We start from the raw sequence: 27,125 nt of genomic DNA on the forward strand, positions 1-27,125 counted from the left end.
GGAGGGCAGGAAAGGAGAGGACGGGTCACGTGCGGCCGGCGGCCTGAGGTCACGTGACGGGCGCCTGGGAGGAGGGAACTGGGGCTAGGAGTTCTCCTAAAGGAAGAGGCGTGAAGTGGGGGGGACGCGGCGGCGGCGGCAGCGCTGACAATGGTGAGTGCACGGCGGCCCGCGCGCTCGCCCGCAGCCTTTGTCCCGGAGCGTGCGGCGGAACGGCCAACGGCGGGCCCGATGTCGCGGGAACGGCTCTTGGGAGCGGCAGGAGAGGGTAGGCGGGCAGGGCGGGGAGCCGGATTAGGCCTGTCTGGCCGCCGCGGGGCTAGGGAAGAGCGGGCTGCGCCGCTTCTTCCCGGTCTCGGCGAGGCCCGACTACCTGCGGGTGACGAGGCGTTCTCCTGGCCATGTCGGAGCCTCTGCCAGCGTTCTTCGATCGGCTATGGGGGGCCGTGGCTGGGTACTCGGATCCCGCCTCTGCGGGCCCGCCACCGCCTCCCCTTCCAAGGTAGCCAGACCTTCTGCTCCTCCTGGGCAGCCTCACTTCCTTTCAGATGGGGTGACCCAAGAGTCCCCCAGTTCGGGACTCGGTGGACTTGGTCACTCTCTTCCAGTGTTGATCAGGAGCTTGGTAAACGTTGAATTTACCAAGCTCCTTGAGTCTTTTTTTTTTCTTTTTAAACTAGCATATGGTGATACCCTGCGATTTCCTGACCCCAGGTTAGCCTTAACGTTGACACTTGTAGAATGAGAGAGAAAAAGAAAAGGACGTTGGAGGGGAGGACGTTTTTAAGTCAAAGGCAGTAGTTTCGTGCCCACTGGTTTAAACGTTGGCTCTCATTTCCTTCACCAAGCCATTCTGGAAACTTATCTCTTCGGGATGTTGAAGTGGCCTAGGGAGCAGAGGAGGGAGGGAAATCAGTACTTTAACCACAATTAGTGGGAAGCACAAGCGTGAGCACGATGGCATTTAGCTTTGTGTGTGTTGGCGATTTCCTCTAGATTGGATCTCATTTCACTCATTTTATGGTAGTATTCATTTACTTGGTTCACTTAGCATGCATATGTTGAGCGCCTACTGTGTACTTTCCTTTAATAGTACCTGGTTTCCCAGAGCTCACCCAGTTCCGTAAGCTGCTTGAGACTTTTGGCTTAAAGACTAAGCTAGGTTTATTTTTTGAAAAAGTTACATTTGATGAATACATTTTAAAGTCAGGAATCGAGTTGTGTTAAATTTAAAAAAGAAAAGGAGCACAGAAAATGTTCATTCTTAAACTTCGAGCCCTTTTCTCTTTTTTTCATCAGATATACTTAGGCGCTCCCAGGGGCTCTGAGCAAGACTGAATCAGCCCTTGCTCTCTTGTAGCTTGTAGTCCAGAAGGAGATAAACATTTGTCTTGTTTAACGTGGAAACAAAACAGCTGTGATAAGAAGGAAGTATTGGGGGACCTTGACTAGTCAGGGGTTAGAGATGGCTTCTTTAATTGAATATAATTTGCAAAGAAAACGTAAAAGGCCCTATTTTTTGCTTACATTTAGAATTACTACTTTTAACGCATTATTTTCAAGAACAATTTTTATTTTCAAGTTACTCGTGAAACAAATACAATTGTAAAGCTCGGAAACACTGAAATAGGCACAAGTGTAATAATATATGTATGAAAATTTGCTGTTTCATTGCTCCTGTATGCACTAAGTGAATAAATTTTGAGAGCTTCTCTTCTGCCTCACCTTGAGTTGCGTTTCTTTACACCCAAAGGATGTAGTGAAATTTCTTCAGTGAGGGCTATAAAATTCATCTTTTAACATCCACTTGTAATTTTGCTAGATAGTAATGCTCAATGTTGGGTTACAAATTACGTGAAAAATCTTTTTATTTAAAGGCTACCTAAGAGTTTTAATTTGTATAATTTCTAACATTGCTCCTGAAAATCCCATATTTTGAATACATACTTGAAGGTATCTTTTCTAAAAGATCTTGGCAGTCTTTCTCTTAAGATTTCAGAAGTGCCTCTTGTAATTTCAGCAGAAGTGTATGTTAATATATCCTAACCTTCTTTACGGCTTTTATTCCTTTGCCTTGTAGTCCTCACCATTCTGACAATTCTGTATTTTTCTCTCTTTATATAAATCAGAAGTATTATCATTTGACTGTGAATAATTTTTAAAAGATTTAAATTTTGTAACATTTTGTTTGAAATGATAGGATGTGCAAGAAGATGCACATCTTGAAATAAAAACTTTATTTGTTTAATTTTTGGCCACACGAGGTGGCTTGTGGGATCTTAGATTCCTGACCAGGGATAGATCAAACCTGTGCCCTTGGCAGTGAAAGTGCTGAGTCCTAACCACTATTTATGAAATACTTCGTGCATGCAGAAAATGATTGAGGACAACAGATAGTTTTTATATATTTTTAGTGCCTAACAATTTTTAAGCTTTACATATGGGGTCAAAACAAGACTTATTGTTTACAATTACTAATTGTCGTTAGTTAATTGTGAAGTTTATGTACTTTTAAGTCTGTTTTATACCATTTTAATTAGTGGCAACTTTGACATTTTATTTTTGATTATTGATCTTTTAATATAAACTTTCAAATCCCAGTTCAGTTGTATATGTTAAGCATTATGTATGTGGGAAAAAGTGACCATAATATTTTGTTTCATTTGTAAAACAGTTCTTACAGTTTTCAAATCTCATTTTTCCTGGAACTAACTCTAGGAAGTATTAAGGGGGAATAAAAAAAAAAGTTTATTTTCCTGCCTCGGTTTTATAATTAAAATTTTGAGACTGACATCATCTATTCTTTCATAATTGTTTCTCTCACAGCAGCTCCCCACTACCTGCCCCCTTTGCTGGATCAGTGCTTTGCAGGTAGTTGATGATTAGTAAATACCAGCTGACTGATTTTGACCTGCTGTACATTCTCATATTTGTAGCTCTTAGGAGAATGTATACCATTTTGAGCAAGTTTTGAGTTTAAAACTTGGGGGTATGAAAGCTAACTAGGAAGGGACAAAACATCTTGTCAAAAGGAAAATTTGCTTTTTATATATTTGGAGTATAAGTACTAATCTGGTAATTCATTGAGTTGCTTTCTTGAAATTATAATCCTTTCCTTGTGGTCCAGTGGTTGGGACTCTGTGTTTTCACTGCCAAGGGCCCAGGTTTGATAACCAACGTGCCACAAGCAGTGTGGTGTAGCCAAAAAAAAAAAAACAACCCAGAAAACAAAGAAGCAAGCTCAGAATTTAGGAAAACAGTCTCCGTCCATCATATTAGTTGTATCACCCTGTGATGCACATAGCCTTAGCAGGATTGTTAGCTTGTTTGCTGTTACCCTTCCTCCTGAGCACAGAACTGAGCCTTAACTCAAGCTCCTTGCTCTAGACTTTACTACTGCATCAATGCCAATTTCCTGGGGGAGGGCGGGTCTTACCAAACATGCCAAGTTTTAGCTCATTTCTTTTATGTATCCATTTATTTTTTATTATCAGGACAGTATGTGTTTTACTCAGAATTAACAATCAACAAGTGTTTGAATGCCTTCTACTAAATGCCACGTGCTGCCCCTGGCCACTGAGTCTTCAGTGTTGAGCAAAGGATAAGGGCTCTGTCCTCATGAAGTTTATAGTTCAGTTGGGGAGTCAGGTACTCAGTAAGTACACAGATTAAAATAAATGGGCTTCCCTGGTGGCTCAGACGGTAAAGAGTTTGCCTGCAAGGCAGGAGACCTGGGTTCAATCCGTGGGTTGGGAAGATCCCATGGAGAGGGAAATGGCAACCCACTCCAGTACGCTTGCCTGGAAAATTTCATGGACAGAGAAGTCTGGTGGGCTACAGTCCATGGGGTTGCAGAGTTGGACATGACTGAGCGACTAACATTTTTATAATAAATGATGAAGTAAACCTACATGGTGTTGCACTTCCCAAATTTGGAGAATTCAGTTTTGATTAGGAAGTTAGGGAAGGCCTCTTTGTGGAGGTGAGTCACAGTGAAAGGATGACTTTGTTAGGATTCCTTGGTCTAGGACGAGGAGGAGACTGGGCGTCTTTGAGAACTTGGATCATTTGAGGCTGGTGTGGCTGGAGGGATGAATAGAGCAAGATATGTATAGGCCATGTTATGGAATACATTGTATATGTGTATGTTTAAAATAGCGTTTCATTAAGTGTTAACTATAGAAAAGTACACAAGTAAGTGTACAGCCTGATGAACTTTCACAAAGTCAATATACCTGTGTATTAAGCACTCAGATAAAACCAAACAGAACACTAATAGTACCCCAGTGCTTTCTTCCAGCTACTTCCTGACTTCTAATACCACTATAATGTGCATCATGTTTTTGATTTTTTAGTAAAAGGAATAATACAGTGTGTATTTTTGTGTCTGGTCTCTTCACTCAATGCGTATGTGAGATTCATCTTTGTTTTCTGTCCTGTAATTGATTCCATTGCCCACTGTATGAATATAGATAAAAATGTATGTATCCATTTTCTCATTGATAAATATTTGGATTATTTCCTAATTGGGCCAGTTGTGAACAATGATATTATGAACATTCTTATATTGGTCTCCTGGTTTATGTGTGTAAGTTTCTGTTTAGGGTAGATACCTAGGGGTATAATTGCTGGATCATTGATGTATATATATATCTTTAGCTGTACCAGATAATGCCAACTATTTTCTAAAGTAGTTGTTCCAATTTATACTGCCACCAGCATATTGAAGGATATGATTGGGTTTATTTATTTATTTTTTTCTGTTGCACTGCACAGCATTCCAAATCTTAGTTCCCCAACCAAGGATTGAACCTGTGCCAGTACAGTGGAAGCATGACATCCTAACCGCTGGGCCTCCAGGGAAGTCCCCAGATGTATGTTTTTAAGAGATAACTCTGTGTAAATTTTTAAAAAGACTAGAAAACTAGCTTTTATAGCAGGCAAAAAATAATCCACAACTATATCTGACATTGGAATAGCCAATGGATTCTGTATTATTTCTAGCTAATGTGTTTTGCCATTCATAAGCAATTGATCTTTGTCTCTTTTACTTCTGTCATATTCAGGATTTACAGAACAAGGCTTATACACTTTGTTTAGAAAAATTAACAAATTTAATTAGTCTCCTCTATTAGAGCCAGTTTTTTTGTTTTGTTTTTTTTAGGTACCCAATCTAATTTTATTTTATTTTTAAACTATACAATATTGTATTAGTTTTGCCAAATATTGAAGTGGATCCGCCACAAGTATACATGTGTTCCCCATCCTGAACCCTCCTCCCTCCCCATACCCTCCCTCTGGGTCATCCCAGTGCACCAGCCCCAAGCATCCAGTATCGTGCATCAAACCTGGACTGGCAACTCGTTTCATACATGATATTATACATGTTTCAATGCCATTCTCCCAAATCTTCCCACCCTCTCCCTCTCCCACAGAGTCCATAAGACTGTTCTATATTACAATGTACTGCTTATGGAAAGCCTACTGCTATATAAGTCTGAACAGGATATGTTACATTGTGTAAACCCTTGAAATAGAGCCAGTTTTATTTCAAGGGTTTACACAATGTAACATATCCTGTTCAGACTTATATAGCAGTAGGCTTTCCATAAGCAGTACATTGTAATAATTCATGAGTAATTGGGATTGTATGAGTTTCATTATAGCAGTATAATGAAAGAACCTCAAAGATGTATAACTAAAGGTAACTTTCAATCCAGATGTTAAGATTAATTTTTTAGATTTTTGGTATATGTTAGAATTTGATTATAGTACTTACTTGTAGAAATGATTGAAATTATAGTGTGTTTCAATTTCTTTAGTTTTGGGGGGGGCTATTTTATTGTGGTAGAGAACAAATTTATCTGCAATAAATTTTTAAGGGTACAGTGCAGCATTAGCTTTATGTATATTGTATGAAATTTATTTAGTTTTGATGCAGTATTTGGTATGAATTCTTACTTCATCCTGAATTCATAGGTTAACTTCAGGTTATAGGTAATCAAGTTTGAATTTTAAACTGTAGTGCTGACAAAACAATTGTGAGAATTTTTCTTTTATTTTAGAGTTTTCTTGGAGGATTTTTTGGTCCCATTTGTGAGATCGACGTTGTCCTTAATGATGGGGAAACCAGGAAAATGGCGGAAATGAAAACTGAAGATGGCAAAGTAGAAAAGCACTATCTTTTCTATGATGGAGAATCTGTTTCAGGAAAGGTAAATATTTTGTTTGGAGAATTATCTAGTTGTAGAATATTAGAATTAGTCATGAAAGTGGCTTGTGCTGTATCTAAATTTGAATGATTTTATTAGAGATGGAAAATGTTTTTCAGAAGGTCAGCTGGAAGCTTTGATTCAACAGAACACTTGCAGGAATGGTTACTGGGCAGAGTCTAAATTAAACTGTGCAGAATTTTGTGTTTGTGACCATGTGAGTCTGTTTAACATAAGACAGTTTCTACAGTGGGGCTGTGATCCACTCAAAGTTTGTTTCTCCTTTAATTGAGTTATGGAGATTGGGGATAATTCTCCAGTTCAGTTCAGTGGCTCAGTCGTGTCCGACTTTTTGCGACCCCATGAATCACAGCACGCCAGGCCTCCCCGTCCATCACCAACTCCCAGAGTTCACTCAAACTCATGTCCATTGAGTCGGTGATGCCACCCAGCCATCTCATCCTCTGTCGTCCCCTTCTCCTCCTGCCCCCAATCCTTCCCAGCATCAGAGTCTTTTCCAATGAGTTAACTCTTCGCATGAGGTGGCCAAAGCACTGGAGTTTCAGCTTCAGCATCAGTCCTTCCACTGAACACCCAGGACTGATCTCCTTTAGGATGGACTGGTTGGATCTTGCAGTCCAAGGGATTCTCAAGAGTCTTCTCCAACACCACAGTTCAAAAGCATCAATTCTTCGGCGCTCAGCTTTCTTCACAGTCCAACTCTCACATCCATACATGACCACAGGAAAAACCATAGCCTTGACTAGACAGACAGCTTTCTAAAAGTTTTTTCTCATCTTTATAGGTTATCAGTCTGTACTACTGCCGTTGTGTCTGTTGATCTCATCTCTTGATACTCTGTAGAGGATTTAAGCACATTTAGAATGTGTCCATGCATGGTCAGATACATTTGTGATACCTTCTGTGGTTTAACTTTTTCCCCCTTTTCCTTACCAAGAATTATTCTTATACCTTACAGAATATGATTACTACTCATTAATTTGTGATACTGAAGAATGGTAATATCCTAGATAAAATCAAATCATAAAATGTTTGAAATAATTTTTCTAAATATAAATGATTAAAAAAATATTAAGAGTTTTTCTCTCCTGCTCGTTAAGGTAATACATACACATGGTAAACAGTTTGGGAAATAAAATAATTATAATTATCTATAGTCCCATCATATGGAAATAACTCACTATTAAAATTTGAATGTGTTTCTTCCTAGTCTCTCTGCATTAATTAATGTTTATGTATAGGTAATATATTAAGCATACCTTTTCCCTACTGTTGGATATTTAACTCATTTCTGTTTTTCAAATTGCTTGTAATATATCCCCATATCTTTAGTAATATAGACATTTTATACATAAATATAAAGACCTTATATGAAGGGTCCTGCAATACAGGAGACCTGGGTTCAATCCATGGTTTGGGAAGATCCCATGGAGAGGGAAATGGCAACCCACTCCAGTATGCTTGCCTAGAAAATTCCATGGATGGAGGAGCCTGGTGGGCTACAGTCCATGGGGTCCCAAAGAGTTGGACACGACTGAGCGACTTCACTTTGAGTAGAAGGGGTAGAGATACCAATCTAGTTTTTCTAGGGAGAGACTGAACCTCAGATTTTCAAAATTTATAGACATAACACCACCAAAAACAAGTCTTACCACACTAGTCTAGGCTTTGTAAAATGTCTGAATATAGTTAAAAGATCATTGGGCTGGGGTTGGAAGATCTAGCCTTGGACTTTACCACGGTCTTGATAGGTAGCTCTGGGCAGTCATTTAACTTTCTGGATCTCACCTGTAAGTTGAGGTTGGACTAAATCATTGGTTTCCAAACTTTGTTATGCATTGTAGGAAGAATACTTCATGTATTAGAAAAAAAAAATCTTAGAGACTGGAAGACCTGACATCCTACCTAGAGCAAGAATATTCCTGACATGTGAGCTGTCTATGTATACTTTTTTTTTTTTATGTATACCTATTTTTTTTTCCAGGTTTTTTTCTAAGAGTAGTTTTAGATTTGCGTAAAATTGAGAGGGAGGTATAGAGGTTTCCCATTATTGACATCAGCCCCTAGAATGGTACAGTTTTGATCAAGGATGAACATACATTGACACATTATAGTCACCCAAAGTTTGTAGTTTACCTACGGGTTCACTTGTGGTGATGTATATTCTATGGGTTTGGACAAATGTATAATGTATAATATATAATAATAATAATATACTCTACAAATGTTGTGTTTCCTTTTTGGTAGTGCTTTTTGTATCCTATTTAAGACATCTTTGCCTACCTTATGGTCATGAAGATATTCTCCTGTTCCTCCTATAATTTTAAGTAGTTTTATATTTCACATTTAGATTCTCTGTTTTTTGAAATTGATTTTGTCTTTATGACATAAGAGTCAAGACTACTTATTATTTTTTTCCCCATATGGATATCTAATTGACCCAGGACATGTACTGAAAAAGCCATCCATTCCACCACTGCATTGTAGCATCACCTCTGTCAGTAACCAGAGGTTGTGTGAGTCTGTTTCAGCCTCTCTGTTCTATTCCATTGTTTTATTTGTGATATATACTTTCATTTCTATTAAAAAAAATAGCTTTATTGAGTTATAATTCACATAAGTTTACCCTACTGAGTATATACAGTTAAGAGATTTTTACTACTTTTGCAGAGTTGTGCAGCTGTCATCACTAGCTCATTCCATAATGTTTTCATCACCCAGAAACACCATAACATTAGCAGTCATTCACTTGGCACCATATACTAAATGTTTGTATGTAAGATTTGTGTGTTAAAACTTAATCCTTAGTATGATGTACTTGTAGGTGGGGTGGGGCCGAGTGGAGGGGGAGGGGGAGTGGCTTTGGGAAATGATTAGGTCATGAGGGCTGTGCCCTCATGAATGGGATTAGTGTCCTCAGAGATATCTTGTGTGCACCTTCTGACATAGGAGGACATAGTGAAAAGGCAGCCATCTGTGAACCAGAAAGCAAACTCTCCCAGACACCAAATCTGCTGGTGCTTTGATCTTGAACTTCACAGCTTCCAGAACTGTTAGCAGTAAATTTACGTTGTTTTTAAGCCACCTAGTTTGTGGTTTTTTGTTACAGCAGCGTGAGTGAACTAAGACACCTAGCATCCACTAATCTACAGATGTGCTTTCTTTCTCTGTGGATTTGGCCTATTCTGGACATTCCGTATAAATAGAATCATACAACGTGTGGCCTGTGTTCGGCTCCTTTCACTTAGCATGATGTCTTCAAGGTTTATTACTTTTAAGAAAATTTTTGGTCAAAAATATAATACAGTTTGCTATTTTAACCATTTTTAATGTTTATAATTCAGTAGCCTTAATCACATTCACAGTGTTGTACAATCATCACTATTTTGAAATTTTTTCATCATCTCGAACAGAAACTTTGTACTCATTAAGCAATAGCTGTCCTTTTCCCTTTTCTCCCAGTCCATGGATACCTCTAGTCTACTGTTTTTCCCTGTAAATTTGCCTGTTCTGGGCTTCTTCTATTTCCTATAAGTGGTTATACAGGATCTGTCTGTGTCTGCCTCATTTCATGTAGCATAATGTTTTCAAAGTTGTTTCATGTTGTAGCATTTATCAAAGCACGATTCTGTTTTATGGCTGAATGATGTTTTAGTATATATCTGTCTAGTATGTGGATGTACATTTCTTCATCCTTCAGTTGAGGACATTTCAGTTAAGTATACTTGGGTTTCTGTTTATTGACTATTAAGAATATTTCTGAACATTTGTGTATATGTTTTTGTGTGAGTGTGTTTTCATTTCACTGGAGTGTAGACTTAGGAATGGAATTGCTGGGTCATGTGTTAGCTTTTAGGGGAACTTCCAGACTTTTCCAGAGCAGCTGTGCCATTTTATATTCTCTCCAGCAATGTATGAGAGTTCCAGTTTCTTCACATTCTTGGCAATACTTATTATTGTCTGTATTATTTTTTTGTGGGTGAAAAGTGGTCATATGGTTTTGATTTGCATTTCCTTTAATGATGAGTAATACTGAGCATCTTTTCATGTGCTTATTGCTGTTTGTATATCATCTCTGGGGAAAGTCTGTTCATATCATTTGACCATTTTTACTTGGGTTGTCTGTCTTTTGATCATTGAGTTGTAAGAGTTCTTTATGTAGTCTAGATACAAGTCCTTTATCAGTAATATTTTGCAGACATTTTCTGTGAGTTGTCTTTTCACTTTCTTGATGGTATCTTGAAGCACTAGTTTTTTGTTTGATAATGTCCAATTTATCTTTTTTTAAAATTTCACTTCTCATGCTTTTGGTGTCATTTGAGAAACAGTTTCCCATCCAAGATAATGAAGATTTACACCTGTGTTTTCTTCTAAGAATTTCATAACTGTAGCTCTTACATTTAGGTCTTTGCTACATTTTGAATTAATATTTGTGTGTGATGTGAGGTAGGGATCCAGTTTCTTTGTTTTGTATGGTGAGATTGAGTTGTTCTACTACCGTTTGTTGAAAAGAATATTCTTTCCCCATTGAATTGTCTTGGGACTCCTGTAGCATATACTCTTTAAAGTTAAACTTAATTGCTGTTTGTCAAAAAAAAAAAAAAAAAAACAGGTGTAAAGAAGGAAACAAAATTACCCATAGAATTTTTATTTTCTGTAGTTTAAAAGATATAATTGGCATTATACTTGTATACAGTTTGACCATGCTTCCTACATGTAACATATCATGCACATCTTCTCACATCATTAAAAATTCTTTGACCTTATTATTTTAATTATACTCCATCATGTGATATACTCCAATTTAATTATTTACTTCTTTTTCTGACATATTAATTTGGAAGGTGAATAACTAAACCCACCCTGGTTATAGATGTTGAAGATATAGTAGTATGAATATTTTAATTACATAGTTTATAAACAAGTATTGGAACTTCTTTTTATTGGTCCTTGATTTCTATTGAGAAGCATTGTTTGAAAGAACAGCTTTTAAGAGTAACATTACCAATATTTTTTACAGTAAAGAACAAACCTGGAAGTATGTGTTTTTTTGTTTTTTAGCTAATCCTTAAATGGTTGAAATTTTGTTTTTAATATCTGTGTACTTTATATTTTGTCAAATTAAAATGTGTAATAAGGTTTCCATTTAGCAGATACAAATTTAGGGATTTTAGATTATATACTTTATTTCAAAAGTATGTAAGATATATCATACTTAAAATTTAAATCTTTAGACATTCTATTTTTAGGATGAATAGCAGACTCAGGGCAATAACTGTTGCTTTTAATATCAAAAATTATAGCAATATATGGTTGGTTATAAAAAGCTGAAAGTGATCTTTTAGGTCAGTTTTTGGAATTATTAATAACCTTTATATTAAAATGCTATTATAGAATTGTTTATTTGACCAGAAAACGTATTTGAATAGTCGAAAGTTTTCCCTTTTATTGATTCTTTGTAGTTCTCCAGCTCTAAAGAAACATTGCTTCCTAACAAAGCAGATGCTTTAAATGTACGTATAAGTTCATTAGTGATTGTAGAGGAGTAAGTTTTACCTTCTCTGGAGGTACAAGATCATCATAATCTAGGTATGTGGTGGTTTCTCAGACTTCAGAAATGAACACCTGAAGTATTTATATATTACATTCATCTGGAAGGAATCTGCTAGTAGGCCCACAAAGGATTGTTAACATTTCTTAAAATTTCATGTTTTGGCAGGTGAACCTAGCCTTTAAGCAACCTGGAAAGAGGCTAGAGCACCAAGGAATTAGAATTGAATTTGTAGGTCAAATTGGTGAGTTTTAAAATAGTATTACTTTTTTTTGTTGTTAACTGAGTTTGAAGAGAGTTTGATATGGCGGTTAAATAATTGAATTAGAGTTTAGCTTTATGGAAAGAAGGAATTGATTTTGCATAATAAAAGGATTTATTTTATAAACATTAAATAATCATGTTTCTTTTAATTATATTAAATGATATTTGACTCATGCTGCCTTTACTTGTGATGAAATCTGATTATTAAAAGTGAAAGGAGTTATGTAAGCTACCAGCCTTGAAAAATAATTCAAGTAAATTAGTTGACTCCCTGAAATTTCCATCTGCCTAGGTTTTTCACCAGCTTTATTCACAATTAGCAGTGTCACCTTCATCCTTCACCTGCTAATTACTCATGCCATTTGTCTTCCTAACTTAGTTTATACCTGTAGCCAGACTCACATGTTAACAGAAAATTCCCTGTGAAAAGGAAAGTTGTAATTTCTTCTTGACTTAGATCAACTTGTGTATGTTTCCATACATATATTTCTTGCTTTAGCAGGAGTTAAACTATATAAATCTTTGGATACTGCAGATGCAGAACGAGAAAAGAAAATAGATCCTAGCTTTCTAAGTTTTACTGTCTATTTTGAAAGTATCAAAATTGGAATGGGTAGATGTTTGTTTAGATATCTATTTTGGATGAGATTATACTTAAGGGGCAAATTATGGTAATTAACTGATAGTTGATTTTAGTCTTTTACTTAGTATAGTTTTATCAGGGTAATATATTTGCCTAACTAAAGCAAAACAACAAAGCATTTTTTGTCTTGAAGGGATGAAGTTCAAATAATTGCTGGAAATGTAGCAATTTAAACAGCTTCTTATTGGGCAAAGCCTACCTAACTACACTAAAGGATTGAATTCTTTCATAACAGAAATTTTTATTTTGCTATGCCACTTGAATTTTTTTAAGCCCATGTGGAGTGAAATAGGATAATGGAATTCAGATCATAGCTCTGGTATTTAAAATGAAGGCAAATCCAAGAAATTCTTTTGATAAAAATTACTTGCTCTGGAAGTAGAAGTTTGGGTTTTGATGAGATGGATATCAAACATAATTGGTCTTTCACTTTTTTAAATTTCTTAGAGCTTTTCAATGACAAGAGCAATACTCACGAATTTGTAAACCTAGTGAAAGAACTAGCCTTACCTGGAGAACTGACTCAGAGCAGAAGTTATGATTTTGAATTTATGCAAGTTGAAAAGCCATATGAATCTTACATTGGTGCCAATGTCCGCTTAAGGTATGAATTGACTTTGTCTACGGTTTATGATACACAAACCAGAAAGTAATGACTACTGTTGAATGTCTTGAAATTCTAATTATAATTTTGGACTGGAAGACTTAAGATTTTGAAAATTCTGTCAAATATATATATATATATATTTTTTTTTTTTCTGGCTAATGCAGATCTGATGTAATAAGATCCTTCTATCAGATTTGTGTGTGTGTTCGTGTGTGTGTGCGTGTGCACGCACGCATGCTCAGTCATGTGCAACTCTTTGCGACCCCGTGGACTATAGCCTGCTGGCTCCTCTGTCCATGGAAATTTCTAGGGAGGAATACCAGAGTGGGTTGCCATTTCCTACTCTAGGGGATCCTCCTGACCCAGGGATCGAACCTGCATCTCTTGGGTCTCCTGCATTGGCAGGTAGATTCTTTACCACTGTGCCACCTGGGGAGCCCTCTATAGGATTCAGAGGATCCCATTATGAGAAGTTTTAGTCACATACTTCCCTTGTATGTACCTCAGTTTCTTAGATACTTCATTTGTCTTGTAAGTGGAATTACCCTCTAAATCCATTAGTTTCTCAATGAATCTCATTTAGTTTATGGTTAAAAAGTGATGTAGAAAAAAAAGAAAAAATCCATCCAGAGAGATGTCCTCAAATAAGCTTGATGGTAGTACTCCAAATTGATCTAAAATGTATGTCCACTATTCTTAAAATTGAACTTTGTATTTTTTCCATGGTGAAGGCATTTATTTAAAAATGAAAATTTCTTCATGAAGCAAATGGAGTAAATTGATCCCTAAGGAATTTCAGGAAGGAGAAAGCTAAAGTTTGCTTATTTAAAACACTGAGATATCTCACAGGAGGTTTAACTTGTCCTCTCCATTGACTTTTGTAGGTATTTTCTTAAAGTGACCATAGTAAGAAGACTGACAGATTTGGTAAAAGAGTATGATCTTATTGTTCACCAGCTTGCTACCTATCCTGATGTTAACAACTCGATTAAGATGGAAGTGGGCATTGAAGATTGTCTACACATTGAATTTGAATATAATAAATCAAAGTAAGTACCTTTTACAAACAGATAAATGGTCAGGGAAAATTAAGAAGTAAACCTTTTATGTCTTTGTAAATTGGTCAAAGAAAGGATAGAGTCAACATTAATCTGATGTTAAGAGACCATCAGAATCTCTGAACTGAAAGAAACTTTAGAAGGAATTTGGTTTTGTTTTAGTAGGAATTTGACTTGGTGCGGATGTCTTTCATATTCTATTCCTGGTAAGACTCCGCTTGGCCATTTTTTAATAGAGGATCTCACCATCTCAGAAGGCAGCTAATCCTGTAAATCTGTGAAAGTTTATCTTACTGTCTTGGCATCATTTTGGCTGGTCATCTCTTTAAAATAAGCAAAAATGCTTTTTTCTGACTACATGAACAATACCTTTTTATTATTAAAAAAATTGACAATGTAGAAAAGTCAAGGGAAATAAAAATACCATGTATTTTCAGCTTTACCACTTAACCACTATTAATATCCTTTTGTATAGCTTTCCATGGGAGGGGGTATATGTATTTATATATATTGTGTTTTTTCAGAAATGGGCTCTTATTTTATTTATTGTCTTTTTAAACTTTCACCAAAGTATATATCTAAAAATATTAATAATTTCTTAACATGTTCATATATCTAGTCAGTATTCATTTCCTTAAATGACTTATAAAAGTTTGTTCCTGTAGGTATCCAAACAAGATTTGTTCAAATCCAGTGGATGCAAACTCACTTAACAAACACACTAATCAAAAAACATTTGGTTTTTTGATACTTAAATCTGTTTTATGTTTTCCCTTTTATTTATTTTTTCATTAAAGTTTGTTTGTTGAAGAAATGAATGTTCATTCTTTTATCTTCTTCCTGTGCACTCTTCTGGTATATGAATTTTTTAAAAAGATATCTATTTGTTGTTGACTGTGCTGGCTCTTTGTCGCTGCGGGCGGGGTCTCCTCTCTAGTTGAGGTGTGTGGGCCTCTCATTGCAGTGGATTCTCTTGTTGTGGAGCCCGGGCTTCATGGTGAGCATGCCTCAGTAGCTGGGACTCACAGGCTTAGTTGCCCCATAGCATGTGAGATGTTCCCAGACCAGGGATCAAACCTGTGTCCTATGGATTGCAAGGTGAATTCTTAACCATTGGGAAGCACTACATGATATTTATTGCTTGTCATGTCCCAGTTTATATCACTGAAATTGTGATACACATGTGTTCAGAGTCTTAAATTATATTGTTGATAAAATTATTAGTTTAGGACCTAAAACTTGTCACTGGAAGTCTCCCTTCAGAGAGACATAATTGCATTAGTCGACTCTTGGGATAGTATTTTGAGATTCAAACCTAGAGAAGGTCTCTTTGTGACCAGGTGATTTTTTAACTGTGCTATTCTAGCACTTGGAGTAATACACTAAACACATGTATAAAGTTTTTAATGTTCGGAACATCTTCATATGCCAAACATTTTCAGGCATAAAAATCTTAATTTTCCTCGCTTAAGTTCTTTAGAAATGAAGTTGACCTCTAAATAAATAAGTTGACCTCTAACAATTACTCTGGCTAAGTTTACCCTCTGAGGTTTATTGATGATAAGTAAAAGTTTTTTTCCTAATTTTTATAGTAAAATGATGAATACTCTTGAAAAAAAGGAACATTAAATACATGAATAGTCAGAATGGTATTCTTAAATAGTAATTATCCTACAGATATCTAATAAACCTTTTCAGGACATATTTCACTCTTTGTTTTGTAAACTGATATTTAGTAAATGACAAATATTCTTTCCCTTAAAGGTATCATTTAAAGGATGTGATTGTTGGAAAAATTTACTTCTTATTAGTAAGAATAAAAATCCAACATATGGAGTTACAACTGATTAAAAAAGAGATCACAGGAATTGGTAAGTTAAAGGGTTCTTGAATTGAAGTTCATTTTAGTTGAAATTTTAAAATCTTAAAATACTGTTTAAACTTAAATATCTACCTTGGATACTAACTTTGATATTTAATATTGCTGGCAGTGAGTTACTCATTTATGTTTTTAAAAATTAGTTTTTGAGTAGATAATTCACATGGTTTAAAAATAAAATATGAATGATTATACAGTAAAAAGTGTCCTATTTATGCATTCCAGCTACTCATAGGTGATACAAGTTTTAAAATCGTTTAAACATTTATTCATACACATGCAGGTGCCTCTTTATTACACCCTTCCTTTTAGTCAAGTGGTTATGTGCAGTGCGTACTTTAGAGACACTCCAGTTAATAATATCATTTCACGTGTGTTGGTTTACATGCAGAATAAAATCTGAGAAGTGGAGTTGCTGTTTCCAAGGGTTTATTCATTTGTAATTTTGATTAATACTATCAGTTTGTCCTCTTTATGGACCGTACCAATTTGCATTACTGCCAGCAATGAATGTAGGAAGGTGCCTTTTTTCCATGTGTTCTCATAAGCACAGTGTTATAAAGCTTCCTGGTCTCATGGGGAAAAGGCTCCCCATTGTACTTTTGATTCATTTTTCTCATTCGAGTGAGGGTGAGTATGTTTTCATGTGTATAAAAGCCATTTGTATTTCTTTCCTATAAACTGCCTATCCTTATCCTTTGCCGCATCTCTATTGGATTATTAGTCTTTTCCTTTTGAAGTGTAGAAACTCTTTATATGTTAGAGAAATCAACCCCATTCTCTGTATTAAGAGCAGCAAAATTTCCCATTGGTCTTGCTTGTGGTAGTTTTTACCATGTAGAAGTTCTTGATGTTTGTGTAAGTCACCTGTGTCAGTTTTTCCTTTTACGGATTCTGAGTTTTGTACCACAGTGAGAAAGGCCTTTTTTACATTGAGGTTATAAAAATAATCTTCTGTGCTTGATTCTACTAAAGTAATATATTGTAGTTTAGGAATTTTGTTTAAAGTTTTAATTGATTTGGAATTTGTCCTGATGTAAGCAAGAAACAGCTATGGATCCAGCTTTACTTTTCTCCAGATAGCTAATGAGTTACCCTAAATCATTTATTGGTTCATAACTGCTTTTTAATTTTTCCTTTTTTTTTGGCTGCACTATGGGGCTTCTGAGATCTCAGTTCCTTGACCAGGGATCAAACCCATGCCCCCTGCAGTGGAAGTGAAAAGTGTTAACCACTGGATCGCCAAGGAATTGCCTGTTTTTTCCCCCTAGTTTTAATTAGTATATAGATTTAATTTGTTCCCTTCAATTTTCCTGGTTTTCTGCTAAAAAGAATTTTAGGCACCACTTTTTAAGAATTTGTAATTGATAGTCATAAACATCTGTAATTTCTTAATCTCCATTTTTTATCTGCTAAAGTGATTTAAAGATATTAAAACCAAACTTCAGTTTCCCATTTGTTGTTTAAAAAAGTTATTTAAACATTTTTTCTAGTTATAAAAATTATGTTTGGGTGTTCTAGAAAATTTTAAATAAGAAATATTTGTACTCATAATCCAGAACAGAGCTTAGTCTTGCATGTTATATACTTTACAACATTGGGATCATTACCATGTGTTTTGGTGTACTTTTAAAACTTGTATCATTGACTCTTCAAAACAACTGTCAATTAAGCATTCACTTTGATATTTTATCTCTGTTAAAGTTAACAAGAAAAGACATTTTGGGTGTTACAGAGAAAACTAGCATGTCAGTGCACTGCTGTGCCTTCCTGGTTTCTATTTTAGCAGATATTAGAAATGATGGAAGGAAGTCTTTGGAGACTTCCTTATTATTTCTGAGCTGTATACAGTTGACCTGTGAATAACATGAGGTTTGAAATGCGTGAGTCCACTTACAGTGGATTTTGTTTAGTAGTAGATTTTACGCTGCTTTATGATCTGCAGTTGGCTGAATCTGCATAGGAAGGAACTGTGCATAGGGAGGAGTGGAGGATACAGAGTAGGGACTGTAAATTACATGCAGGTTTTCATGTGTGTACAGTGAAGCACTTCAGCCCCTGCAGTTCTTCAGGCGTCTACTGAATTACCTTTGAGAAGAAGGGACTGAGACCTCAGTTGGGTGGTAAATAAGTGTACATCAAGAAATAGAAAAGAATGATCAACATTTTCACAAAAGGGGGAAAGTCAGTTAGGACTAAAATAATGTAGTCAGAAAATAGGAAGAAGGTATAAGCCTGGAAATTATATTCTAGCAATATTTAAATTAATATCATTTACATTATTGCCTAGGACCCAGTACCACAACAGAAACAGAAACAATCGCTAAATATGAAATAATGGATGGCGCACCAGTTAAAGGTAATGAGCTTTTCTTTTGCTTCTCTTGTGTTATAGGGAGTGCAGATAGCAGTGTTCATGGCAGTTTAGCTTGAAAGTATTTATTCAGTGTGAATATGTGAATTCTTAAAATGATTTTTACAATGATTTTTAAGATCATCTTTGTATAAATACTGAGGAGACTGTAGTAGTACTTTCTGGTTTGAAATAAGGTTTAATTTTCTTATGCAGCTTAAATTTAGAATTTAGGAAAGAAATTGATGTATATCTGTTCCCTAGTTCTGAATGTATAATATTTTGTCTTCTGTTAAAAGAGTTTCTCTGTAAATCTTTTTTTACTCGTGCTGAACATAAGGTACAGTATAGCTGAGCATTCATTCTGTGGGATTTTGGAATTCTGTACAGCCCCCAAGAAAATAAGCAGCTCCCTTACTAAATAATTTTTAGTATCTAAGATAATGAAGCCAGTATTTATCATTTTAAATTTATGTCTTTGGCTTTTCTTACTCTGTTAGTAATTACTTCAAAAAGCAGTTAACCATTTATTGAGTGCCAGCTACTGATGAGGCATTGTACTCTCAGGCGCTCTGAAGTTCCCTTCCATATACACTTTGAGTTAGGTAGTGGTACCCACTCCAGTGTTCTTGCCTGGAGAATCCCAGGGACGGGGGAGCCTGGTGGGCTGCCGTCTATGGGGTCGCACAGAGTCAGACACGACTGAAGCGACTTAGCAGCAGCAGCAGCAGCAGCAACCCTTATTTTATCCCTGAAACTGAGATGTAGAGGTTAAAAACTTAAGGTAGGCAGAACTACCTCTACCCACTTAGATTTTCAGCTAGAATTGTTTAACAGAATTAATAAGAGAAAAACAGTTTATTAATGCATGCAGTGCATATCACGCAGGAGCGTGAAAGTGAAGTCGCTCAGTCGCTCAGGAGCAGGCTACCAGGCTCCTCCGTCCATGGGATTTTCCAGGCAAGAGTACTGGAGTAGGGTGCCATTGCCTTCTCCTCATGAAGGAGAAAAAAAAACAAAAAAGTAACTCAAAGCAGTGACTTAGCATTTCAGCTTATATAGCATCTTCAAAAGAACAGTAAATTTGGAGAGAAACAACTGGGCAAAAGGAAAGCAGCTTAGGCTTCCAAGGGCACAGACTATGGGAAGGTAAATATGAGGGAGGAAGCTAGCAGAGTCGGCTTGTTTGCAGATTCCTCTGGTGCCATCCCTGGGCTAAAGAGAGGGTGTCGCCAATAAAATAATTGATATCCTGCCTTTAGGCAGAATAGGGGAATTCTTTTTTGCTTTCACTGCTGCTTAATTGCCTTCAGCTCACGAATAATTTTAATGTCAAAGAGGCACATTTTTTGGTGACATATTCTGGTTTCCTTTGAGAGCTAATCATTGCAGAGTTGGCGTTTGAGCCTGGGCCTTTCTGACTTCGAAACTCATGCCTGTGTACTTGTGTGTTACGCAGCATTACTTGGTAAAATTCCAGCAGCCACAAGTTTTTATGTAAAGAAATCGGTTGTATATCCTTTTTCCCCGCCTCTGGTTACAGCTTAGTTTTACTCGGTAAACAAAGGATAGTACACCCCTCAAGGCATGAGGGTGGGCTGACCCCTGAAGGAGAGGCCCCAACCCATCTGGCTCCCTCTTTTTGTACTTTCTGTCTCCTCCCCCCAGCCTGCCCTATATAAATTAGGGCTAGCACCCATGACTGATCTGGAGCAGGGCATGTTTGTTTCACCTGAGGTTTCTCCCTGGTTCCCTTTCCATGCCGTCAGTTGTATATCTTTAAGGAAATAGATACACATAAGAAAAGTATTACATAAAAAGAATTCAAAACAGAATATGCCAATAATTACTCTTAGGAAAAGAGAAGCTATCAAGTCACCAAAAATAGCAATCTAGTTAGTAATAAGTATTCAAGAATTTATACACATGATGAGAAATGGCAAAATTCATGAAAGCTTGAAAGTAACAAAAGTGCTAGAGTAGAACTTAACTGCTGGCACTGTTTTAAGCTTTTACATATATCAGTCCATATAGTCCTTACAGACCCTTTATAGGATGGATATACTTGACTGGAGTTAGAATTCGAATCCAGGCATTTGACTTTAGAGCTGGTGGTTCTCAACTAGGTGCACTTTTACCCCCTCCTCCCCACAGGAAATTTGGCAATGTCTGGAGACATATTTGGTTGTCATGTTTGGGGACTGTTAACTGGCATCTTATGGGCAGAGACCAGGAATGCCCTGAACTTCCTACAGTGTATATGACCTTACCCACAACATAGAATTATTAGGCCTAAAATGCCAGTAGTGTCAAGACTAAGAAACTCTGGTTTAAAGTTTTTGTTACGCTCCTGTCTCAGGAGGAACTGAAGCATTAGTGTCTTTATAATACTTAGTTTTAGGTGTTATGTAACTGTATTTGGTCATCCTTTAGAACTAAATAGAAATTGCTTTTCTTTCAGGTGAATCAATTCCAATAAGACTATTTTTAGCAGGATATGACCCAACTCCAACAATGAGAGATGTGAACAAAAAATTTTCAGTAAGGTACTTTTTGAATCTAGTCCTTGTTGATGAAGAAGACAGAAGGTACTTCAAGCAGCAGGTATGGTGCCACCTACATGGTATTTTGTTCTGTGGTGGTTCTAAAAGCACCTGGAAAGCACTCACTTTTCTAAGCTTTATTGTACTGAGCAAGCGGGGGTTTCTACGTAAGTGAAAACACTGAAAGTGTGACACAGAAGTAAGGCATGAATGGATCTCTGTTGTGATCAGTCATTCTGCAGGACTCCAGGATGGGCTATAATTTGGCAGGGCTTCTATTTTTTTTCTCTTGAAACTTTTGTTTTTTATAAAAACAATATCTGGTATTTGTTTTTTTAAAAAACCAGGCAAAAAACAGTAAAATAAAGGTCAAAAAAAATTCCACCACCATTGTGATAGTTTTCCAGACAAATTTGTATATTTGTTTTTAGATCATATTATGCTCATATATGATCATATTAGATCATATTTGTTTTTAGATCATATTATGATTTAGATCATATCTATGTTTTAGATCATATTTGTTTTTAGATCATATCATATTGATCTTTAATTTGCTTTTTCATTCAATAGTGTCTTGAATAGATTTCCTTTATCAACAAATAAAGATTTCCTTTCATTTTTCATGACTACATCCACTTGATGGATTTCAGTTTTCCATTTTTCCCTAATTAAACAATCCTTTTATAAATGTCTTTGAGATTATGTTTACTATTACTTTTTAAATATATTTATCATAAAACTTGTTCTTATTTGAAAATCAATTAAAAGCTTTCGGTGAATTTTGAGTAAAGCCTGTGATTAGAATGGTCTTCTCTGTTCTGTATCAGAGTAATAAATATTTGAATGTCAGTTGAGTGTTCAAAGCTAAATTGGAAATTATTCTAGGGGGAAAAAAGAAAGCCTTCTGTGCTGAGGACTGTGAAGAATATAAAAGCCACCTTTTTAAACATAGTTTTTCCTCACAATTCTCACATTGCATATTTGTGGAAAAAATATATATATAATTAATGGAAAATTTAAATAATGGTTTGACAGCAATTTGGAAGAGAGAAAACTTACTTTGCTAATGTTGCCATAATGCTATATAGTTAAACATAAGTGATTTATAACTTCAAATTAGATTATGTGAAATTTACAATTTTCAAATCAATTACATATTATGACCCTATTGAATAGTATATGCCTCCCATAGTCATTCATTTAGATGTTTAAATTCTGCTATGTTGGTTAAAAAACAAACAGCCTGCCATGACTTCATGGAGCAAGTAATTTAAAGAATTGAGAAGATGGACCTCCCTGGTGGCTCAGTGATAAAGAATCTGCCTGCCGATGCAGTGTTTGGTCCCTGGTCTGGGAAAATCCCAAATGCCGAGGAGCAACTAAGCCTGTGTGCCACAACTATTGAGCCTGTGCTCTAGAGCCCATGTGCCCTATAGCCTGTGCTTCGCAACAATAGAAGTCACCACAATGAGAAGCCTGTATATAGCAACTAGAAAGGGCTTCCCTCCTAGCTTAGTTGGTAAAGAATCTGCCTGCAACATGGGAGACTGGGGTTCGATCCCTGGGTCAGGAAGATCCCCTGGAGAAGGAAATGGCAACCCACTCCAGTATTCTTGCCTGGAGAAAATCCCACGGACAGAGGAGCCTGGCGGGCTACAGTCCATGGGGTCACAAGAGTCGGACACGACTGAGCGGCTACACCACCACCACCTGCTCACTGAAACTTGAGAAAAAGGCTGCACAGCAACAAAGACCAAGCACGGCCAAAAATAAATTACTGTTTTTCAAAAAGAGTTGAGAAGAGCTCTCAGGAAGGATTGGTTAGGGTAAGACAGGCAGAGGAATAGAAATTTGAAGAATATAAAGGGGAGGATGGAGGGAAAGTTTAATTTGAAGTGCCTCTAAGGGCAGAGAGTAACCCAGTTCGGCTGGCTGGGTACTGGGACCTTGGTAGGGAAGAGTGATATTAGTAAATTGGATAAAAGTTGCGGAGGACCTTGAACACTGGGTTGGAGATTTATCCTGGAGGAACTGAGAGCTACTGAAGAGTCATCCAAGCAATGTTTTAGACTAGTCTGGCAATGATGGGTAGGACAGGTTAAAAAAGGGTTTCAGGCAAGGGAGGGAGAGCCATCTATCAGAAAGCTGAAGTATTTAGTGACAGGGGCTTGAATTTGGGTAAGGACAGGGGAAACAAACTAAAAGACAGATTTTAGGAATTCTTTAAAGCAGTAGCAGCTAGACCTTTGTTTCAGTTTGGATTCATAGTGGTGGTGTACATAGATGTTGTTGGGGGTGCAGACTTGGCAGAAGGGGAGACCCATTATTAGAATTGGAAGAAAGTAGGTCCATCAGGAAGAGAGCTTTTGTAGGGAAGAAGTTAGTTTTGTTATGGTTAAAATTGAAGTGCATTATTTCTGTGGTGAAAATTTAAGGCATAATACAAGAATATTAATTTGAGGATGTTAATTTGTTATCATGCATTTGTTTTCTAGGAGATCATTTTGTGGAGAAAAGCTCCTGAAAAACTGAGGAAACAGAGAACAAACTTTCACCAGCGATTTGAATCACCAGAATCACAGGCATCTGCTGAGCAGCCTGAAATGTGAACTGAATGGGAGAAAAAAAAGAAAAAAAACCTCCTATATCCATTGAGATTTAGGTTTGGCAGGTTAAAGATGGTTGCAGCGTGTAGGGCAGGGAAAAGGCCAAAACTCCATCTATGATAGTCTTCCTTTATCTTACAGTGCTGAATTTATTGTACAACATAACTGTTCTTCGTGTATATACATTTTAAAAAGTGCTTTCTTTGAAACACTGGAACTTTCTTAAACTGCCGTTTTTTTGTTTGTTTGTTTTTTTAACTGCACACTTTGATTTGATAATAAGCACTCAGATATACATCAGCATAAACATTATATTTTCATGTGAGTAGGTTGGTATTTGTACTTGTGCTTTTTTTCTGCATAATGTTGATTATAAATTCTTTTCTTCTCCTTTTTCATGCTAATGATTACCTCTTGCTCTTTCTACATGCAAAAAAATTTGTATTCAAATAAAATTAGAAAACCTGAGTGGCCCTTACAGCCTGCAAAGATTTAAAACACGGCATCTCAATATTTTTGAAAACTACATTTATGTTTTTCTATATGTGTTTGAGACGTGCATACGAGTGTTTCACTGTAGGTGCATCTGAGTCTACCATTCCACGGCTTCCTGAATTTTGTTCTCTTTGAAACCTTCTGTGGTATATTAAATTTTTCCCCTAAGGGATTATGTAGCATGTCATTGCAGCTTTTTTTTGAGGGGGGGGACCATATTAAGTAACCATTTTGCTACTGCTATCCAACAGGTACCACTGTATGTTTTCTGCAGTGTGGAGTGGATTCTATGTTGGCAGTTTAGAATTTGTTAAAATTATATGATTGTTCCATAATACTTTGAAAACAATTCTTTTGATTTAAGGAATCTTTTTAGCACATGTATGCAAATATAAACTTTCTTGCATATATTCTCTTTTCAGGAGAAAATTCGAGGATGAGGGCACTCAGGAGAACTGGTGAAGCATGTAGTTACCCAGATCTGGACAATTTCACATTGTTAAATCAGAACCTTGACTAGTTCAAACCCAAATTTAAACTTCTTTGTCCATTATGTTTAAATTCTTTTAACATTAAATTCAAGCATTGTTCAGAGCCTCTAAAAAAGAAGGTTGCAGTCATCTGTTTTTATGCTATGCATGGGGTCTGATCTCAGATACACTAAATACGGGGCGTAGGAACTAAAACCTGATGTATGAAACTGCTTTCACTTATGGTTCATTGGTTTTTGTACAAATATTTTTTTATACACTTCAGTGCAAGTCTTGTCAGTTAACCTTACTTTATGAGTAAACTAAGTAACCCAAATTACATTTCTTTAAGCCTATTTTACTACTGTGGCTCTTTGAAAAATGGTTAGTAACCAACTTCTTAACTGGCAAAAAGTTCCATGTGCTGGAGCACCGGTTATAAATGTGGATATCTGTGAATGAAAATGTTTTCCTTCATGTAAGTGCCTGTTCAGAGTTTCAAAATTTTAAAATGCCAAATATTTTCATGGTCACTTGCATGTAGTAATCTGGAAAATATTCAAAGAAAAATTGGGAACCAATTGTATTTAACCAGCCTCAAATTGTGCAACCATGATGTATAATAAAGAATTTGAAACAGATATTAAGCTTGCTATTTGAATGATTAAAATATTTATATTCTGAAATATCTTCTCATTGTCATATTTATCTTTGAGGACAAAATTGCTCACTAGTTTAAGAAGCTGTAAGTGTGATAATTAGAAGTTTTTACAAATAATTTCACTTTTAAATATCTATTATAATTACTTTTAACTAGGTGGCTTAAAACACTGTCATAAATAGGATGCTTATTCAGCTTGCTTGAGACTTCGTGCATAACCAATTTGAAAAATAAAAATTTGAACAGTATTTGGTGAACTGTAAAAAAGTTAGCCAGTTAATTAGAAAGGAACTGAAAAAAAATTGTGTCTGTTAGAATACAATATCTAACGCAGTGGTTCCCAACCCTGGCTGCGTGGTCAAACCACTTTTAGGAGTTTTAAAAAATAATCACGCCAGATCCTATTCAGGCCAATAAAATCAGAGTTTCAGGGGCTCGGACATCAGCGTTTAAAAACCACCCAGGATCGAGAACCACTGTTCGAACCATGTAATTAGTTATTTCTCTCACTGGTGAAGTTTTCATTGTTCTGAATTGCTAGGGAGGAAAAACTTCTCTCTGCTCTCTTTTGTGTTTGAGAGCCTACTATTAAACGGATAGATTAGCAAAAGAAAAGGATTCTAATTGAGTTAGAGGATGTTCACAAAAATGTGACGTACAGGAGTGGTTAGAATTTGGGGGTTGTTTACCATCTTTCTGGGGAATGGGGGCGAAGGACACTTAAACTGACTTAGTAGGGGAAGCTGTGGGGAGAAAAGGGCACTAATGGGAAAGTGGGTGACTTTTAGGAAAGATAAAGGGTCCTTAGGAGAACAGGTGGTAGATAGGAGCACTCTGTAACCAAAGTCCGTTTAGGTGTTAACGCCAGTTTCTCATGGTGATGAGTTAATCCTTCCAGTTTGCTCCCTGTGAGGGGATTTAAGGGCAGTGGAGTTCTGGGACACTCTGCATTTAGGCAGACAGGATTTCAGGAACTCAAATGCATTCTATTAAAAATTTTATGCCACAGTGATGTATTCTGGATCCCTTCAATGTGGATCAAGTAGCTGGAATATTCTAATTACCCTCTGAGTTAGCAAAGTCTTTAATTCCTTTTATATTCAGCTGAATCTGGACATACATAAAGGCCCTCTCCAGCAGGTTTATATGCACCTGGATTGAAATGTAACATTTTACAGTTTCAAATCAGATAAAGGCAGAGTGAGGAAAATATGCACCCTTAAACAACATTGTTTTTTAGGCTTGAGGTCTTCTGTGAGCGTAATTCTTAAGTCACTCCGCTGATCAAAATCTTTTAGTGACTCAATTGCAGGAAAAGTTCTAATTCTTTATTACACAACACCTTCAGCTCCAGTTAGCCAGACTCCTTGGAGAATTCATTCCCTTATGCCAGCCCTTCAGTTAAGACTCTCCAGGCCATTTTTGTCTGACACCATCTCCGTATCTTAAGTCAAAGTGTTACATGTCCCTTTGTTATGTTGACAAGTCATGCCAGGCACGTCTCCAAGACTGTTAACCCCACTTGTAGAAGACTTTTTAATTGTATGGACTTAGTATAGCTCATGGGGGTTCAGCCTGTTTTGTTTTGCTATACTTTGTGCTTATCTGCACATTAAAATATTTGAGAAAATGGATGACACTTATTTTCCCAGAGAGTGATTATAAAATTAAAGTGGCCTCCTCTAGAAGAAAAAACTGCCTACATGTAGTAACATTATGGTAAGAACTGTTAATGCAACTTAGAATAAAGGAAATAGAC

The 27,125-nt window shown here is 36.4% G+C and overlaps 1 protein-coding gene and 1 long non-coding RNA gene across 5 annotated transcripts in view; one reads left to right on the forward strand and one right to left on the reverse strand.

Annotated features, from left to right (window-relative positions):
• Positions 1-25,346, forward strand: VPS26A (VPS26 retromer complex component A). Of its 4 annotated transcripts, none has more exons than XM_019953931.2 (9): positions 1-153; positions 6,066-6,215; positions 11,953-12,028; positions 13,139-13,295; positions 14,183-14,347; positions 16,121-16,227; positions 18,526-18,594; positions 21,050-21,192; positions 23,630-25,346. In XM_019953931.2, the coding sequence occupies exons 1-9, from the start codon at positions 151-153 to the stop codon at positions 23,741-23,743; spliced, it is 984 nt and encodes a 327-aa protein (XP_019809490.1). In that variant the 5' UTR covers positions 1-150; the 3' UTR covers positions 23,744-25,346. The 4 variants fall into 4 exon arrangements, with proteins under 4 accessions (XP_019809490.1, XP_019809491.1, XP_070638115.1 ...); XM_019953932.2 differs by having other exon boundaries at positions 121-268; XM_070782014.1 differs by lacking the exon at positions 1-153 and adding an exon at positions 305-502.
• The window catches only part of LOC139180374 (uncharacterized), a 23,001-nt gene continuing 2,165 nt past the window's right edge, over positions 6,290-27,125 (reverse strand). Inside the window, exon 2 of the long non-coding RNA XR_011564641.1 lies at positions 6,290-7,070. This is a non-coding gene — a long non-coding RNA (uncharacterized lncRNA). The remainder of the gene's footprint in view (positions 7,071-27,125) is intronic.

The sequence above is a fragment of the Bos indicus genome, chromosome 28 (genome assembly GCF_029378745.1).
Source record: "Bos indicus isolate NIAB-ARS_2022 breed Sahiwal x Tharparkar chromosome 28, NIAB-ARS_B.indTharparkar_mat_pri_1.0, whole genome shotgun sequence".
Lineage (NCBI taxonomy): Eukaryota > Metazoa > Chordata > Mammalia > Artiodactyla > Bovidae > Bos > Bos indicus.

Coding starts and splice junctions, on each gene's coding strand:
- VPS26A (XM_070782014.1), top strand. CDS start 437: ATGGGGGGCCGTGGCTGGGTACTCGGATCCCGCCTCTGCGGGCCCGCC. Junction 6,216..11,952: donor GAGAATCTGTTTCAGGAAAG/GTAAATATTTTG, acceptor ATGTTTTGGCAG/GTGAACCTAGCCTTTAAGCA. Junction 13,296..14,182: donor GGTGCCAATGTCCGCTTAAG/GTATGAATTGAC, acceptor TGACTTTTGTAG/GTATTTTCTTAAAGTGACCA.